This window comes from Antechinus flavipes, chromosome 2 (assembly GCF_016432865.1).
Source record: "Antechinus flavipes isolate AdamAnt ecotype Samford, QLD, Australia chromosome 2, AdamAnt_v2, whole genome shotgun sequence".
Taxonomy (NCBI): domain Eukaryota; kingdom Metazoa; phylum Chordata; class Mammalia; order Dasyuromorphia; family Dasyuridae; genus Antechinus; species Antechinus flavipes.
The window spans coordinates 325,457,903-325,476,663 of NC_067399.1; the positions used below are offsets into that span (position 1 = coordinate 325,457,903).

The 18,761-nt window shown below is 37.7% G+C and overlaps 1 protein-coding gene across 7 annotated transcripts in view; it reads left to right on the forward strand.

Moving 5' to 3' along the window:
* KTN1 (kinectin 1) overlaps positions 1-3,870 on the forward strand; it is a 141,004-nt gene extending 137,134 nt beyond the window's left edge. For all 7 annotated transcript variants that reach the window (XM_051977714.1, XM_051977715.1, XM_051977717.1 and 4 more), the window contains 2 exons: positions 1,032-1,152; positions 3,389-3,870. In XM_051977714.1, coding sequence (XP_051833674.1) covers positions 1,032-1,133 — 102 coding nt within the window. In that variant the 3' untranslated portion in view covers positions 1,134-1,152; positions 3,389-3,870. The remainder of the gene's footprint in view (positions 1-1,031; positions 1,153-3,388) is intronic.
* The last annotated feature ends 14,891 nt before the right edge of the window (positions 3,871-18,761 follow it).

Below are 18,761 nucleotides of genomic sequence, written 5' to 3' on the forward strand. Positions count from 1 at the left end.
TTGGCCACAGAGAGCAAAAATAGAAGCAATAGGTAGATGCATAGTGTCAAATTTAGATTTCATATCAGGAAAAAATGTCCTAACAAGTAGAACCATCTATAAATGGAAAGCAGTCTAAAGAGATCTCTATCTAGAGCTATAAGAGAAACTGGATGACCACTTGTCAAGAGTGGGAATTCCTTTTTTAGTATGAATTGCATTGGGTGGGTAGAAGACATAGTAGTGAACATTTTATATCTCTTCACTTCATCCTCTTTGCCTTAGTTTCCTCATTTGTAGAATGAGTGGGAAAAGGAAATGGCAGAGCAGTCTAGTATCTTTTTCATGAAAATCCCAAGTGAGCTTGCAAAGAATCAGACATGACTAAAAAGTATTGAACTGGAATGGATTGTATTAGATGATTGATCACTCAGGTCCCTTCCAACTCTAAATTCTGTGATTATTCCTTTTGGTTGCTGAGAAAACTGATCCATGAATTCAGGGTTAATGTTAAATGATGAAATATTGTATATAAAGATGAAGGTGGTGGGATAGCTAGGTGGCGCAGTAGATAGAGCACCAGCCCTGAAGTCAGGAGGAGCTGAGTTCAAATGTGGTTTCACTTAAGTGTGGCACTTAACACTGCCTAGCTGTGTGACCTTGGGTAAGTCACTTAACCACAATTGCCTTAGCAAAAACAAACAAACAAAAATGAAGATGGTGACTTACTGTTTAAAAAGTAAATCAGATCAAGCGCCCTACTATTCATAGGAATTGATTTACTTGTTTCATCCTTGCTTTGATCAAACACTTTTATATTTTGCATTAGTGATACAGGTTTCCCCTGCCTTATCACCATCCTTTGAAGCATAACTGTTGTATTTTCCATGTGTATGATTCTCATAATTTTTTTTAGCTTACTCATAATATCTAAAAAATAAAATCAATATAAATTATTTTGGGATATTGTTGAAAAAGCGTTTTGAATTGTTTTTTGAATTGTTGGTTGTGTTTTTTTTTTTTTTTTTTTTTTGCCTTTGAATTTTTTTTAGGAGTCTTCTGAGAAAGAGACAATATCTGTTAGTTTAAACCAGACTGTAGCACAATTACAGCAGCTACTCCAAGCAGTAAACCAACAGCTCACAAAGGAATAAGAAAACTTTCAAATTGTAGGTAAGACATGAATAAAGAATGCTACACAATTTATTCGTAAGTGTTGCATGACAGTTATTAATATAAGTAAGTTTTCCTTAAAATCAAATGAAATTTATAACAGTAGCACTTTTGGAGCTATTCTACTTGGTGTCATCAAATTAGGTATGAATATGGGATCCTCATGATGATCTTCAGTTCTCTGAGGAAAACAGTATTGTAAACAGATTTCCTTCCCTTTAGTATTGTCTGAGGACTTATGGCTTGACAAAAAACTGGAATTCTTAGTTCCAGCTTAATTTTGTATGGCTGTAATTCTTTGTCAATTTTCATATAAGTTTGCCTTTTTTTTTTTAAATTCATTTCCATGATTCATGAAGCTTTGCAGTATTTCTGTTAGTTTGCTTGGAAATACCATGTAATTCTAAAATAATAGAGAATTATGCTGTGCTGGATAGAAGATACTTGGTACAATTTTGTAGTTACTTGGCATTGATTTTTAAATACAATTGAAGATTAATGTGAATATAATTACTTTGAAATTTCTTTTAAATATTTAACAATTTTAGTTTTCTATGGGATACTCCAAGAGAACCGTTTCTCTTTGATTTATGAAAATAGATGCTTTTAGTTAAAGTTAAATTCATTATTGTTACATGAATAGTGATGTAATATTTTCTTAAATTTCTGCTGCATCTTGGTAAGTTGATTTGTTTTGGTATTTTTGAGACAGATCCTTTTTGGCCTGAGGGATTGAGTTACCTATAGATAAAATTAATAATCTCCAAGTAAGCTTTATGCACCAAGTTTTCTGTACACTTGCATATACTAGGCTTTTAATATGGTTCTTCTGAGACCCTGAAAGATATATACATTTCAGAAAGACAATGACATTAATGGTATGCTAGTCATAAATTTTTCTATATTGTAGATGGATCTGAGCACACCAGGGAACTAGGCACCCAAATTCTTTTCATTAATAACACCAGTGCCATTTAAAGTTCTGGTTTCTTATGATGGTACTGATGACTCTCTGTGACCAGATCTTTTCTACTAATGGGAAGGACCATTCTGTACTACTGTTAAAGAATGACCTACCTATTTCTACCTATCTTAAAATTCCCCTGTTTTTGAAATTGAAGAGTTAGCAAACTTCTTTAAAACCTAAGGACTATGGGTAAGATTTTCTACTTTGTTTTTTTACATTTATTTGATTTTGTTGACTGTTGTTGTTTATGATAATGTTTTTAAAGTTGCAAAGATAGGCTCATTTCCTTCAAAAAAGGGTGCTAAATAAGTCCAAGACCTGCTCTAACATAGCAACAAAATTCCTTCCCTGTCTTTTCTAACACACTCATAAGTTATTGTGATTATATATATTTTAGATATTTGGTTACATATCCTTGAGAGTAGAAACTGTTTTTATTTTTAAATACTATATCTTACATGTAGATAAACATGCATAAGTAGCCCACATACCTTATTTTGTAATTGTTTTGTTTATATTGAGAAATCAGGACAGACTGGCAATACAAAGTATGAGGAATATATTTCATGTTTTTGTGTTATATTAAATAATAATTTTAAAACTAGAAGCCGTTTGTTTTAAATACTCTTAAGTCTAATCTCAATTTCAGGACATTGCTGCTGAAAATACAACATATCCTTCTTCTTTGAAAAGAGATTGATGATCTGGGAAGGGCTTTCAGACTATGTAAATTTAGTTAACATATACTTCTTGTTTCTGAGTTTGACAGTTCTAAAATTTCTTACTTTTAGTCCCCATGTATCTGTTGTTTTAAACATCTTCTAACCATATTATGCTGGTTTAAAAAAAAATTCCTATCTAAGATTTATGGGCAAATAAATCTCTTTGGGTCCTTGTTTTCTCATCTGTAAAATATAGGGACTAAAGATAGTCTTTAAGATTTCTTGTACCTCCCAGCATATTATAATAATATACTTGATCATCTTGATTCTTTGACTTATTTGTCACAGAATTTTTGGAAACCTTGAGAGATACTAAGTGCTTTCTCTGAGTTTTTACTAATATATTTGTGGATTTTTAAATCTCTGAAGGCTTTTTCAATTGTTCTGATAACTTTTAAGTGCTAGTACTTCAAAAGTGGTTAAAATACCCATTATTAGAACCAAGTAAGCTGTGAACATAAAATATATTCAACAGTTTTCTTTTAAATACATTTCCTTTCTTTGTTTTGAATAGATATACTTCCTTTTTTTTTTTTTTTTTTTGCAGAGTGACGTCACTGGGAAACAAACTGTTCTTTTGAGGATGGCAGAAGGCATTGTATTATATTTTGCCAAATTAAAGCCTTATTTATGTTTTCACCCTTTCTACTTTGTCAGAAACACTGAACAGCGTTTTGTCTTTTCTAATTCTTGTTAGACTACTGATTTAAAGAGAGAAATAAAAACCTCAACTCTGTAGACACCTTCAGAGTTTAGTTTTATAATAAAAATTGTTTGGATAATTAGACCTTTACATTCCTGAAGATAAACATGTAATCTTTTATCTTATTTTGCTTAATAAAATTTCAAAAGATTACAAAGCTCTAAAACGCTAACATTTTAATACTGATGTTATACACTGTTTTACTTAACATTTTGGGGAGTAGCAGCCTCTGACTTCAACCTCAAGTAAACACTTTTTTTGTTGTTGCTCATGTTAATCAGTTTTTGTACAGGTGTCAGCAAATAAAGGGATGCTTATTATTCAAACATGGCTTCTATTTTTATTTTGTTCAAATAATTTCATCATTTTTTAATCCTTACAGTATATATCTACACATAGTCTAAGGGCAAAACTATTGTTGAAATACTTGCTCGATTAAAGAGAGAGCTACTAAGTTAATTATTACTGCTTTCCCTTCTATTGCACTGTTTCCTTTTTCCCTATTCTGCTTCCCTCTTTCATCCAAAAAATCATGTAGGGCTATTCCAGTTTTTACTCATTTTTTCTTCAAAGTTGCTTTTTTGTCTATGTTCCCATTTAGAGCTAGCACTGTTAATGCATCTTGTTTCCACTAGGAGAGGAAGAGAGTGAATGAATGAAAAGACATTTGATAAGTGTTTTCTAAGTTCAAACACTGTGCTAAGTACTGGGGATACATGAAATATACAACAATCCCTATTTTCAAGGAACTCATTTTTCATCAGGGGTCAACATGTAGAGGTGCTTTTAGCTGCAAATCAAAAGAAAAGCCCAGTGATCCTTAGAATGTAGTGGCAAAGTGGAAGGTGAAGTCCAGACATCTAAATATTGCAAAACAAAGAGATATGAATGAACACCTGATAAGACAAAGGGTCCTGTCGATTTCTAAGAAGACATTCTTATGGAATAGTTCTTAGTGATTTAAATGAGAAAGAATTGTTAAAGAAGAATTTATGGCCTGTATAGCAGAGATGATTGACAGAATAGAAAAACTTGAATACATGTTAACTAGTCTCATCAAAGAGACAAAAAAAAAAAAAAAAGAGTAAGAGGGATTGTAGATAGAAATAAAGGACAAATCTGGAAGAAGAGAAGCACAAATTAACATTAAAAGAAAATAATTTTCAGATAAGCATTTGTCTCAGAGACAAGCTGTATAAGGAACAATTTAAGCATTACAAGTTTCCCCAAACACACATACACATTAACCACAGGAAAAACAACAACAACCTAAAACTATACTGCAGCTCAAGTCATGTAGTGGAAACAAACAATTCCACTGAAAAGTTCTGTAAATGACCAGGAAAAACCTTTCAAAAGTAAAGGAAAGAAAATTCAAATAAAGATTGCACCTATGAGAGGATTGGAATGATGTAGTCAGTGGAAACAAGGATGTACAAGATGCAGTTTAAGGTGATCTATTTGACAAACCTAACCACCAATGAGAAAAGGTGAATATTTAGTCAGAGGCATTTCAAAGTATTCCTAAAAAGAAAACTAGTCCTGAGGAAATTATTGGTGTCTTAATGCCGCAGCCAACAGAAACAAATAAAGGGTTAAGTGAGGAAATAAAATAATTAACTTTTAAGAGAATTTTTTCTAAATACACTAGGTAGGAGAGAAGGGTGAAAGCAGAACTCAAGTAGAAGTAGGGAAATGGGCCTGATAATAATGACTGAGTAAAGCTCATGATATCTCACCTACAAGTGAATTAGTGTTTTTTTGTGTGACTAAATTACAGAATGGGAGAGTATAGGGAAGAAGAAAATGAAGGGGAATATGCTGTGTACACCTAAGTCAAAGGTTAATAATTAAGGGAGAATAATTATAATTTTAATTGGTAACTATTGTAATTGTACAATTTTCAAAAAAGAAGAGAACTTACAGGAAAATGGGCAATGAGATAAAAGTAGGATTGAAAAGGGGGAAAGAGAGAAATCTTGTTTCAGTAGTGAGATGGTGTGCCCCTGATGAAATTTTTCCATGAGTTAAGAGGTGCTCTGTAAACAAAAATGCGGATCTTGATATAATCTATAGGGAGGAGAATCAGTTTCTGGGGATAACTCTTCCCCCCCTGTGGTGAGCTTTTTCTTCTCAAAACGCAGCCAGGTGATAAAAGTTCAGATCTTTTATTATCCCAATATAGCCCGGTTAGCTTAGAGGCCTATCTCTCTGCTTGGTTCCAAGAGCTCTCTCCGAATGTCACCAAATCCAAAGGTCTGGTCCTTCAGCCTCTGCCTCTGCTTTCTTCAGCCTCCAGCCAGCTCCAACTCTTCATGTCATTCCGCTGAAATCTCGACTTGTAGCGTCTTCACTCTCTCCAGAACTCTCCGACTGGCCCATTGGCCTATTTATGCTCCTTCCAGAGAGAGGGATTATGGGTAGTTCTACTTAGTACCTTGTTTCAGGTTCTGCCCAAAACATCTTCTTGTAAGATTAGATCAACTCTAATTACTTAGCAGTTAGTAAGGATTCCAACATCTCCCCCTTTCTTTTGTTTTAAAACATAGGGGGTTTCTGAGGGGGTACACATAAATCCATCAATATGGGCCAGAACTTTGTAACAGATATACATGGTATACATAAATCCATCAATATGGGAGGCATTATACATAATTTACATGAGCACATAGCAATATAACACAGGCTAGTAGTAATGTAACAACATGAATCAACCTAAAAATTTACACATGTCCATAAGTCCTAGAAACAGTCCAATAGGATTCCATTGTCCATTAGTTCATGTGCCAGGAATCCAATAGTTCCTGTAAGCCCTGAAGTACTGCAAAAGTCTCATCAACAATTTTTCATCTCAGGGAACTCAATGATTCTTGCTGGTTTTTCAAGAAGTAAAACAGTTTCATCTTGTGTTAGGAAATCCAATGATTCCTGAAGCTTTTAAAAGTCTTTTTAACAGTTTCATAGTCAGCCATCTGATTCTTTCTCCATCTGTGGAAATATAAGCAGATACTCTTCCCCAAGCAGTTAATCTAATTCCCTTCTGTTTACCAAGTTTGGGATTTCTCCTCATCATCTGGTAATTACATTGGAGCTGTTTGCACTGGATATTGCCTTGTTGTCTTAAAAGGCCTGTATTCTTCCCAACTGTAATCCTGATTGCTTTTCTGTTGGTTGATGACATCAGAGTTCTGAATTTCTAAAGTCTCTCTGGGTGTAACCTCAGCTGCTATCATGCCCCACCTGTCCTTTGATTGATACTTTGGAGCTGGGCCTTGCCTCTCCTTCCTCTGGGTCAATATACATTTAGAGGCCCAATGAAAGCCTCGGTTACATTTTGGACATGGGGTTTTGGGTTTTCTCTCACCCTGTCTTCTCACTCTATCTCCATTTCTACAATGAGCTCTCAAATGTCCAATTTTTCTGCACTGAAAACATCGACGAGTTTCTCTAGAATTCCTCTGCCAAGAAGGACCTTGTCTTTCCATGTTCATCATAGTCTGGGCATAATAAGCATTTGTGCCTACTGTGGCACAGCGTCTAATGATTTCTTCTAAAGGAGCATTTTTGTCTAGCCCCCATATAATTCTCTTGCAAATCTCATTGGCATTTTCCTTAGCCAAATGTCTAGTCATTATTTCTGTTGCTGCATTGTCTCCAATGGTTCTTATTACAGCTGTTTGTAAACGTCCCACAAAATCTGCAAAAGGTTCATTGGGACCTTGCTCTATTTTTGTGAAAACATTATTTCCATCTTTCTGTCCAGGGAGAGAATTCCAAGCTTTTATGGCAGCCTTAGAAATTTGCTCATACACTGTTATGGGATAATAAATCTGTTCTGAACTCTCTGCATACTGACCTTCACCAGCTAGTTGGTCAAAAGCAACTTGTACAATAGCTCCTGTTTGCCTATTGCGTTGGGCTTGAATCCTACATAATTCATGAAACTCTGAAAGCCACAATAAATTTTGTCTTGGTTCAAGACATGTTTTAGTGATGGATTTCCAGTCATTCGGGGTTAAGATTTCATAAGACAAATTATCCAGTAACATCTTCACATAAGATGATGTAGCCCCATAAAGAGTGCAACCCTTTTTCAAATCTTTAATTTTTCCCAAATTAAAAGGAGTGTATTTTCTCTCTTTTTGACCTGAGGAGTTGAGCTCTTCAGTCACAGGATATGCATTTATAAAATCAGATATATCTTCTCCTTCATTTTTTGCTTTAATTAATGCTTTTTCTAATCTTGTCAAATTCTGCTTTACAGGAGAAGCTGACTGTGTTTCTGTCTCTCTCCCTCCCCCTTGTTTCACCCATGAAGGGTTAATTGCGGGGGGAGGGTCATGAGATGTGGAATCACCTAATTCCTCCTGCTGTGAAGTATCACACTCAGAATTGTAATTAACTCCATTCTCATCTGATTCGTCCTCCTTTTCACCTAGTAAAGTTGGTACTTCTTCCTCCTGTACTTTCCTTTTCATCATTCTATCACTTAAATAACTTCTTATAGCCAATTGTATTACATTATATGTATTAATTATTGAGTTAGGCCCATTTTTATTATAGAATTGACAAAGATCCTCTCCAACCAATTTCCATTCATTTAGATCTAATTCCTTATCAAGAGAGAAACAAGGACATATGTCCTTTATAGTTTGTAAAAGTTCAGTGATTTGCTGTAAACTTATAATTAAACCTTGGCTTTCCATAACTTTGACAATGCTCTCTAAACATTTTCCTTGAACAGAAACAGGCTGTTTTCTAAATATCTGTCCCATCTTAGCTGAAATTCTACTTTAACTCTTCTAACAAAATTTCTTTGTTGCACTCACCCTAATTTCTGGGTTGAAGTCTTTTCCACTGGATCAGGATCGGAGCTTTTCCACTGAAATCCACTGAGGGGTCTGTTTGCCCCACGTTGGGCGCCAAAATGTTGTGAGCTTTTTCTTCTCAAAACGCAGCCAGGTGATAAAAGTTCGGATCTTTTATTATCCCAATATAGCCCGGTTAGCTTAGAGGCCTATCTCTCTGCTTGGTTCCAAGAGCTCTCTCCGAATGTCACCAAATCCAAAGGTCTGGTCCTTCAGCCTCTGCCTCTGCTTTCTTCAGCCTCCAGCCAGCTCCAACTCTTCATGTCATTCCGCTGAAATCTCGACTTGTAGCGTCTTCACTCTCTCCAGAACTCTCCGACTGGCCCATTGGCCTATTTATGCTCCTTCCAGAGAGAGGGATTATGGGTAGTTCTACTTAGTACCTTGTTTCAGGTTCTGCCCAAAACATCTTCTTGTAAGATTAGATCAACTCTAATTACTTAGCAGTTAGTAAGGATTCCAACACCCCCCCCCCCAAAAAAAAAAAAAAGAAAAAAAAAGAAAAGTGTTATGTGAGATAGCATGGAAGTAGGAAGATTTTTTTAAGGCAAATGAATGAAAAAAGTACACGGAAAAGACAAAGGTCAATAATGGAATAATTTCTTGGAAAATTTCTTCCATGGGACTTTTTCCTTTCTAAGATTTAAGATAACAGAAAAAAGGAACCATAGGCAAGATTTACAAGGCAATAATATATAAACTGATGAGGAATAAAGAAAAACTTAAGTATAAGGACAAATCAAAAAATAAAAACCTAGAATAGAATAGGAAAATAAATAATGAAGAAAATTAAGGAAACACTTTTTAGAGAAAGGTACATAAAATGAAATTTTAAAACACTGATAAATGTGGAGTAGAGCCATTTTAAAGAAATAGAATAAAGAATGTAATGGAATGCAGGGAGAATTGGGAAAGTATGGGCCAAAGGTAGAATATTAAACCTCCTATCAAGTTGTTGCCTGTAATTCTATTAGTTTCTGACTGTTTTGGAAAGCATTGGCATTTTTCTATACCTACTCTATTCCCATTGTGCAGAACAAAGAAAGATACTGGCTAAGAAATAACTCTTTGGGTTTTGTGAATAACTTAAGACTTACTGATTAACTGGTTCACAAAATAAGTCATAAAGGGGATTTCTAAAAAAAAAAAGTCTTAAGTTAAAATATTTATCTTAGAATTTTTTTGCCCTTATTAAGAATGCACATTTCATTTTTTGATATTCCATTATTTGCAGATTATACTTTTATGTTTAAATTTTTCCTCTTGGCTAATTTTTTTGTCTCCTTTTCCATCTTACAATACCAGCAGCAAAGATAATGAATCTCATTTCTAGATTAGATTTACTTGAGTTGGTAGTTTGAGAGAAAAAAGAAGATGGAAATGAAGAAGGCAAATTTTTGTTAGGAATATTACCTTGAATATATTTTGAAAAATCATTTATCCAACACTGTTAGCACTGGAAGAGAAGAATAAGAGATCTTCTTGTTGCAATCTCCCCACTCCTACCCCCCAACACATTTATATTAAATAGTGAGGAAATTCTAAATTTAATCTTTGAGGGTTGGAGTGAGGAAATATAATGGAGTATTATATACTCAGTTTTGTTGGATGGGTGATTCTTGATTGCAATCCTAGCTCCATTACTCTCAGTAATATCATTTTCCAAGCCCTCTGCTCCTTTAAGGTAGAAGCTGTTAAATCTTGTGTTATCCTAACTGTGGCTCCACTATACTTAAATTGTTTCTTTTTGGATGCTTATTTTCTCCTTGACCTGGGAGTTCCGGAATTTGGCTATAATATTCCTGGGAATTTTTATTTTGGGATCTCTTTTAGGAGGTGATTGGTGGAGTCTTTCAATTTCTACTTTACTCTCTGGTTTTAGAATATCAGGACAGTTTTTCTTGATAATTTCTTAAAAGATGATATCCAAGCTCTTTTTTTGAACATAGCTTTCAGGTAGACCAATAATTTTAAAAGTCTCTCTCCTGGATTTATTTTCCAGGTCAGTTGTTTTTCCAAGGAGACATTTTACATTTTTTCTCCCTCCTCCCCTCTCACTTCCTCCTTCCCTCTCTCTCTTCCTTCCTTCTTTTTTCCTTCCCTTCCTCCTTCCCTCTCTTCTTTCCCTCTTTCCTTCCCTCCTTCCTTCTTTCCTTCCTTCTTTCCTTTCTTCCTCCTTCCTCCCTCCCTCTCTTTTCCCTTCCTTCCCTCTTTTCCCTTCTTCCTTCTTTCCTTCCTCCCTCCTTCCCTTCATTCCTTCCTTCCTGTCTTTTTCCCTCTTTCCCTCCCTCTCAATTCTATTTTCATCAGTGACCTTTTGTACCTCCTTTCCCAATATTGTCTTTTCTCTTTTTGCACCTCTCTTAGTTTTCCCTAATTTTTTCTCTTTCTCTCTTGATTTTCAAAATCCCTTTTGAGCTCTTCCATAGCCTGAGCTCAATTCTTATTTTCTTGAAGGCTTTGCATGTAGGACCTTTGCCTTTGTTATCTTCTCAGTATTAAGTTTTGATCTTCCTTGTTAACACTTTCACTGGTCAGAAACATTTTCTGTTGACTTTTCATTTTTCTAGCCAATTACTTAACTTTTAATTCTTTGTTAAAACAGGGCAGACTCTGTTTCCAGGGTGGAGGGTATCCTGTCTCAAGCTTCAGAAGTTTTATGTAGCTATTTTCAGAGTTCCTTCTAGGGATCTGACCACAAGCACTCTTTTTTGTCCTGGACCTGTTAGGTGTGTTCCTGCCACTCTGTAGTGTGCTGGCCTGGGCTCCATTGACTGGAGCTCCACTGGGACTGCACACCAGACTCCCATCCCCACAGACTCTCTCCACTGATCTTCAGAGTTCTCCCTGGTGCCCCTGGGCTGAGAGGTCCAGAAACCTCCAGCACTGCTACTGATTCAAAGGTTCTGCCTGGCTGATGCTGGAGTCTGGCCTGAATTACACATTATAATCCCACTCTGTTTCTACAGCCTTTTTCTGCTGATTTTTCAGGTTTTCTTCCCAACCTTACTTATTGCTAACTCTTTGAGGGTGCTATGTCCCTTTCAGGATTTAGTCTGCCAGCTAAGAGCTTGCTCTAACCTAATGGGGTGTTTCCTTTCTCCTGATAAGTGGCAAGTGCCATTAGGGAACTTGCCCTCTCTATCATTAAGGATTAAAACCCTTTTTTGAATTCTCCCATTCTTATTTCATATTTACCATTCCCACTGTCTATTGTATCCCTTCATTTTGGACTGTAACCTCTTCCCTAAATAAATGCCAAAGAGAATGGTCATTATGAATTCTTCACATAACTGAACCCCAACTTTTGGTATCCACATCATTTTGATGTCAAAAAACCACATCATTTTGGTACCAAAACCTGGGACTATAATATTATTTCTCGAGTTTGAATCCAAGTATGAGTGAGGACTAATAAATTAGAAAATCCACCATCCCAGAGAAATGCTACAGAACTATAGAAGGTGGAGGTTTGGGGCAGCTAGATGGCGCAGTGGATAGAGCACCTGAGTTCAGATCTGGTCTCAGACACTTAGCACTTCCTAGCTGTGTGACCCTGGGCAAATCACTTAACCCCAATTGCCGCAGCAAAAAAGAAAGAAAAAAAGATGGGGGTTTGTTCATCTGGACAAAAAGGAGTTTGAAAGATAGCATTTTTGAGCTCCACTTAAGGTCAGATCCTTCTAATTTGATTTCCTCAAATTCTATTCCTTTCTACAGGAATTATTCTCACCTATTTCTGAATCTGGCATGGGGGCAGAATTCCTGAGTGGTTTTCCACTGAAGTCGCAAACAGCTAAGGATGCTTTGTTCTGTTCCTGCTCTTTTTCTCTTATAGCAAATCTCTATATTCAGAGCAAGTGGTTAGCTTAAAAATCATGAGCAAAATACAAGCATATAATCTTCCCTGTTTTCTGTCTGAAAATGTGCAGTCATCAGAGAAATGACTTTTCCATCAATGGATAGATGAAATATCATCTGCCTGTTGCTAGAGATATATCTTACTAGAAATATGTTTCTGTAAGGTTTCTAAATCTTCTAAAATGTTAGAACATTTAAGCTACTGATGCAATTATTCTTACACAGTGTAACTTAGAGAATTTTAGTGCCACTTTAAAAAAAAATGTAACTTAGCTTTTTGTTATATCCATGTAAAAAGTCAATTCTATTTAAGCTAATGGGGAACAACATCTGTTTATCCTATATCTCTGTGGCACAAACATGTTTTCTTATAAATAACTTATTTGATATACACAAATCAGCCATAGAAAATTGCTGATGATTATAAAAAATAGTATGCTTCAAACCACAATAAGTCTCCATAATCCCATCTTTTGTCTTGGTTCAATGTATTGCTGAGAAGTCCATCATAGTTGATCATCACACAGTCTTGCTATTATTATATACAATGTTCTCCTGGTTTTGCTTACTTCACTTAGCATCAGTCATAGTGCTTATTTTCAAATAAATGTAGCAGAGGAACCAGACTTGTTTTGCTTATATTCCCATGTCCCATATCCCAATATTTCCACCCAGTAGAATTAGTGTCAATGAGTAAAAGTTAAAGATTCAAATTTTGGCTAAATATAGGAGTATTTTCTAACAATTGAAACTACCTTATCCCTCTGTCCCCCACCAAAAATGAAAATGTATTAACTAGATAATTTTCCCAAATAGTATTTCCCAAATAACTAGAAATTTTAAAATAAAAGCAGGAAGGCCATTTATCAGTGATGTAAAATGGGATTCATGATATGTCTGAGGATTTGATAGATGACCTCTGATAACTCTTTTAATTCTGTAATTCAATGATTCTAGAAAGTGTTAATGAATTAATGATACTGCTGACATATATTAATAAAAGACATCAATGGTTATGGACAAAAAAAAAAAAAGAAAGAAAATTGCTGATGCAGCCACAAAAGAGGCTGCTGTGACATTGGCCTTCTTACTCCCTCAATTCTCCAGTCTTGAGACTTTTGATGGACTTTTAATTAAAGTCCATCCCAGATGGGAATCTCTGGAAACTCCAGCTTTGCTTTATCCAAACCTCAAGTTATATTTTCCTGTTGGTGTCATATCTTCCTAATAAAGTCTGTTTTCACTCCTGATGCAGAGAAAATTCCTCAGGAGGAACAGCCAGGCCAGCAAAGTACTAAAAAATACCATACTTTGTTTTGACCTGCTTAGCTCTTCATGTCACCTAGACTGGGACTAAAGCACTTTCAATTATTATCTCTACTCTGGCTGGCAGACTTCATCTTCAGAGGAAGGTAGGGAAGATTATATTCTCTTAACCCCCCTACCCAGCCCCCAGGAATGAGAGCTTTGCTCTTCCTGGTTCTCTCTCTAGCTCTCCTTGCCCATTCTGTGGGCTCTCAGTGTAGAATAGGATGGGTTTTGATCACACTAGGACAAAATCCTATCTCAACCTATTATTCTCTTTACCCAAAGCCTAAGTCTTTTTGAACATACATTGTCTTTGGCCACTCAAGCAATCTCTTTACTGTTTGAAATGATACTATCGCTCTGGTTTGTAGGTTTGTTTTCTTCTAGGTTTTGCTCAATTCACCTTTAAATGACCAGCACTAGACAGTTGTATTGACCAGCTTCAGAGATCTGACTCAGAACCTCACTGGATAACTCTCTTCAGTCACCTCCAAGCCCATTCCCAACAGGAAATAGTTTCAGAACATGAGATCATTGTCCCATACTCCAAAAGGACTTTGAGCCCCATTTATTTGAAGGAAAACTGATATTTGGGGCAAATGGACCTCAGCAAAATACTACCCAGCATCTGAGTGAGCTCCCAATAAGGTCCAAACTGACTGTGCTAATCTCTGCAATTGTGTCCTGGTAACTAACTTTGTATCCCTGTGTTGTCTCCAAACTTTGGCTTCAGTTCATCCCTGTAACTGCAATCCTAACGACCACCGTATTTCACTCCCAGTTTTTGGATAGTTCTTAACAAATGAACCAGAATTTGGCCCCTGAAATTTTAGCATTGGTCTGATAGACCCCCTTCTGTTTAGAGATCTCCAACCCACTTTTAAAAAGATTTCTTTAATAGAAGAGTGAGGAAATGATGATGTCTTCACTGTTAGGTATGGTTAGCAGAGGAGTTGATAGAAAATAATCCCTGAGGCAGGCAGGGACAAGGCTCTGATGGAGAACAGTTTTAGTTAAGTGGTCTGGGGAGGTTTTCCAATTTGAAATCCAAGTTATGTCAACCCCCTGAGCCCCACTCCCTGTAGAAGTTTCCAGCAGTCTCACCTTGCCATGCCCTGTCAGAAATCCTGGTCATTTCCCTGAAAAATCATGGACCATGCCATAGCAGCTGCTTTCCTTTGGATTAGTCTGCTATGGCACTCTGACTCATAGTGTCTTTCCTTTTCCCCTTTCCCCATATCATGTAGTATCTCTCCTAACTCCACTATGCTTCTCAACCCCACTTCTCCTTACAGCTAGCTAACTATCTTGGCGTGCTAAGTCTCTTTCAGGATTTAGCCTGCCAGCCAAGGGCATACCCCAAATCTTATGGAGTGTTTCCTTTATTCTTTACATCAATAATGATTAAAACTTTTTTTTGTGCTCTCCCATTTTTATTTCATATTTACCATTGCCAGTGTCTATTGTATTCCTTCATTTTGTCTGTAACCTTTTCCCTAAATAAACCTACCTTTTGCCAAAGAGAATGTCCATTGTGAATTCTTCACATGACTGAACCCAACTTTTGGTGGCTAGTATCATCTGGTGTGTACAGCACCCACATCAGCAAGCTAGGATTAGAATTTGCTCTTCTGGAGTTTTGAGTGAAGGTTCAAACTGAGACTAAAGTTTATCTCCATTCATCCTCCTATAAAGACCTTTCTCAAAATATGTTTTCTTCACTAATGGCATGCTTTGTAATGTTTTCAGAAATGTTTGTTCAAATCAATGTTTTGGGACAGTCCCCTTGATGTAATAAAGACTCTGTGTCTCCCTTATCTTTGTGGAGGGTGGACTACCTGGCCTGGGGAAATTTCTAAAAATTCCTAAAAAAAAAAAAATCCCCACCCACCTGAATTTCCCAGCCCTGAGAAAGCTACATGATTCTCACGGGAAACTCCCACTTTCCAATTGATCTGGGAATCACTTTTCTGGGAAACAATTACCCTTTATTGATTTGGAAATTAGCCCCTAATTGCTCCCTACCCCCAAACCATAGAAAACTAATAAAAAAAAAATATGATTTCTATACCCAAAATTTTGCTGTCTTTCTAATCGGGAAAAAGTTCACTGAGGGAAATTGTTTCTCAGTGAAAATAAACCTATTTTTTGCCAAAAACCTCTCTTGGAGATCAGGACTGTGAATTTTTTCACAAAAACCTGCAACACTAGCCTGGGGACCCCATCGCTGTTAGGGTGTCACTCAAAATTTGTTGGCCCAGTACGGGGATCCTCAAAATTTTACATCCTCCTGGCCAAGGTAAGCATCCTCTTCCCTGTTATCTTTGTTCTATAGCAAAGGACACCCAAATACCTGGGAAGGTTTGGGGCCATTGGGAACTTGACAGGGGACGCCTGGACTTGGAATTCCTGCATCTGTTAGCAGATCACCCTTAACCAGGGGACTTCTGTCACTGCTCTTCCTCTCAGGGACACCTGAGAAGACAGGGCACTATAGAATCCAGAAAATCTAAGACTTGTGACAAAAAAATGGGACAATCTATCTCTATCCCTTAGGCTGTGTCTTAAAGAACAGAGACCAATTTGGCCTAAAAGATCTCAAAACTAAAAACTTCAAAACAGCATTGCAGAATGCTGCTAGTAAAATTTACTGGAGGGAAATCAAAATTAGATACCTTTTAAATAACCCCCTCCTTTACACTCCTCTAGGGAGACAGGCCCTCTCTGCAACCCCATGTAGTTTTTATCAGGAGGCCTGTGAATGCCTTCCAGAATCACCTTATCAAAGACAGGACCTTATGTCTGAGAATATTTCTTCAACTCTGTCCCTCTCACCTCATGAACCAGATCCTGAGACCTCCCTACCCCCACTCCTTATTCCCACTGATACAAGGAGTAGAATCTCTTTTTCTCCTCAGAATCCTGATTCAGCCACCCCTTCTAACCTCTGCCCCTTGAGAGAAGCAGCTGACTCTCAGGTCTATTTAAAATATCTGGGATATCTGGGAACCGCAGGAGTTTGTGCTTCAGGTGTAATGGACAGGGCCATTGGGCTCGCACCTGTAAACCCCCTGGCCCTTGCCCCAATGCAAACAGGAGGGGCACTGAGAGACTGCCCACAGAGGACAAGCTGCCCCCCATTGCCCTGCCCTCCGGCAGGCTTTTGGGACTTGGTCAGGCTCCCCCTTGCTCCACCACAAAAGCTGAACCCTGAGTATCTCTGGATGTGGCAGGTAAGACCATTGAATTTCTTTTTTGATACGGGGGATTCTCTTTCTGTCTTGCTCTGGCTCTCTGGTCTCAACTGCCCCTTCCCTCCACAGGATAATGGGGATTGAAAGGAAACTTAAAAATTGTTGTGAGACTTTTCCTCTGACTTGACAGTTTAATGACCTGTTATTTAAACACTCCTTTCTTATTATTCCCTCCTGTCCTGCTCCATTATTGGGGCATTAATGGTGAATCTGGAGACCCAATTCTCTCTTCTCAGACCCCCAGGTGACCTTTTTGTGCTTCTTTCAAAGCTCTCCCAAAATCCCAAAATCTGAAATCTGGGAGAAAATAGATTCCTCTGTCTGGGACCAAAGAATCCCTGGGAGAGCCACTCATGCCTCTGCAACCTTAGGCTGGGGGACCCCTGTGCATTTCCCCATAAACGTCAATACCCAATAAAGGCAGAAGCTGGGGAGGGATTGCAACCCCTGACTGAAATTTCTTAAGCACAAGCTTTTGGTTCCCTACAAGCTTTCCTGCAGTGCTCCACTTTATCCCTGTTAGAAAACTGAATGGGGAGTTTCAGGATTCTTAACTCAGGTTCTTGGACCTGATCCCAGCCTGGTTGCCTACTTCTCAAAGAAACTGGACTCAGTTTTCCCTAGGATGGCTCTTGACTTAGAGTGGTGGCTGCTATGGCCCTTTTAATTGAAGAAGCCTCAAAACTAATTTTGGGGCAGCCATTAGAGGGTCCACCCAGCTCAGAGCATTTTAGAAGCCAAAGGGCATCAGTGGCTTGATGGTGGAAGGCTTACTAGATAATCAGGCTCTCCTACTAGACATTCCCGACCTGACTCTCTGGGTGTGTCACACCTTTAACCCTTCCACCCTGCTCCCTGACAGCACTCGGATCGGGTGACATCATTCATAATTGTGAGGAAGCATTAGATCTACTCTAGCCCACCTGACTTGAGGGACATTCCTCTTGACAACCCAGATGGTGAATGGTTTACAGATAGGTCCAGTTTTCTTGAAAACAGGGAAAGGAGGGCAGATTATTCTGTGGTGACCCTCAATGGCACCCTGCAGGCTAATTGCCTCCTGGAATTTCTGCCCAGAAAGCTCAACTCATTGCCCTGACCACAGCTTTGGAACTTGGGAAGGGAATGAGAGTGAACATCTATACTGACTCCAAATATGCTTTTCATATTTTGCATGCTCATAGGGCTTTATGGAAAAAAGGGGGACTTTGACAGCAAAGAATTCTCCTATTAAATATGTGGGGGAAATTCTATAACTATGGCAAGCTGTCTATGAACCCAGAGAGGTTTCAGTCATATTTTGTAAAGGATACCAGAACAGAGATTCATTCCAGGCCAAGGGCAATAGGTTTGCAGATTCAGCTGTTGGAGCTGCTGCCCATTTACCCCTGACTATGGCACCTTTATCCTCCCAGCTTTAATCCCCCAGGTGATTCTTATACCCCTTATACCTCATAGGAACAAGCTCTTGCAGAAGAAAGGGGGTCTACCCTTTGTCCTTCTGACTGGTTTCAAACACCCTCAAGCCAACTTTTAATACCAGAGGTAAGTCAGTGGAAACTTATTTTTGGTCTTCACCAAGCTGCTCACTTGGGAAGAAATGCTCTTCAACCCCTTGTGAAACACATTTTTTCCTGGTCACAACTGGGAGAAACAATCAGGCTGGTCTGCTAGGCCTGCCCAATTTGTGCCCAAGTAAATCCTGAAAGAGCTGTTAAACCTCCCCATTCTTAAGCCTTTTCAGAGAAGGGTCATACACCCAGGGGAAGATTGGCAAATAGACTTTATGCATATGCCACCTTGCAGAGGTTTCAAGTTTTTGATCTTTGTTGATACCTTTACTAACTGGGTAGAAATTTTTCCCTGCAAGAATGAGAAAGCTAAGGAGCTCTCAAAGTGCTTGCTAAGAGGTCATACCTCACTCTG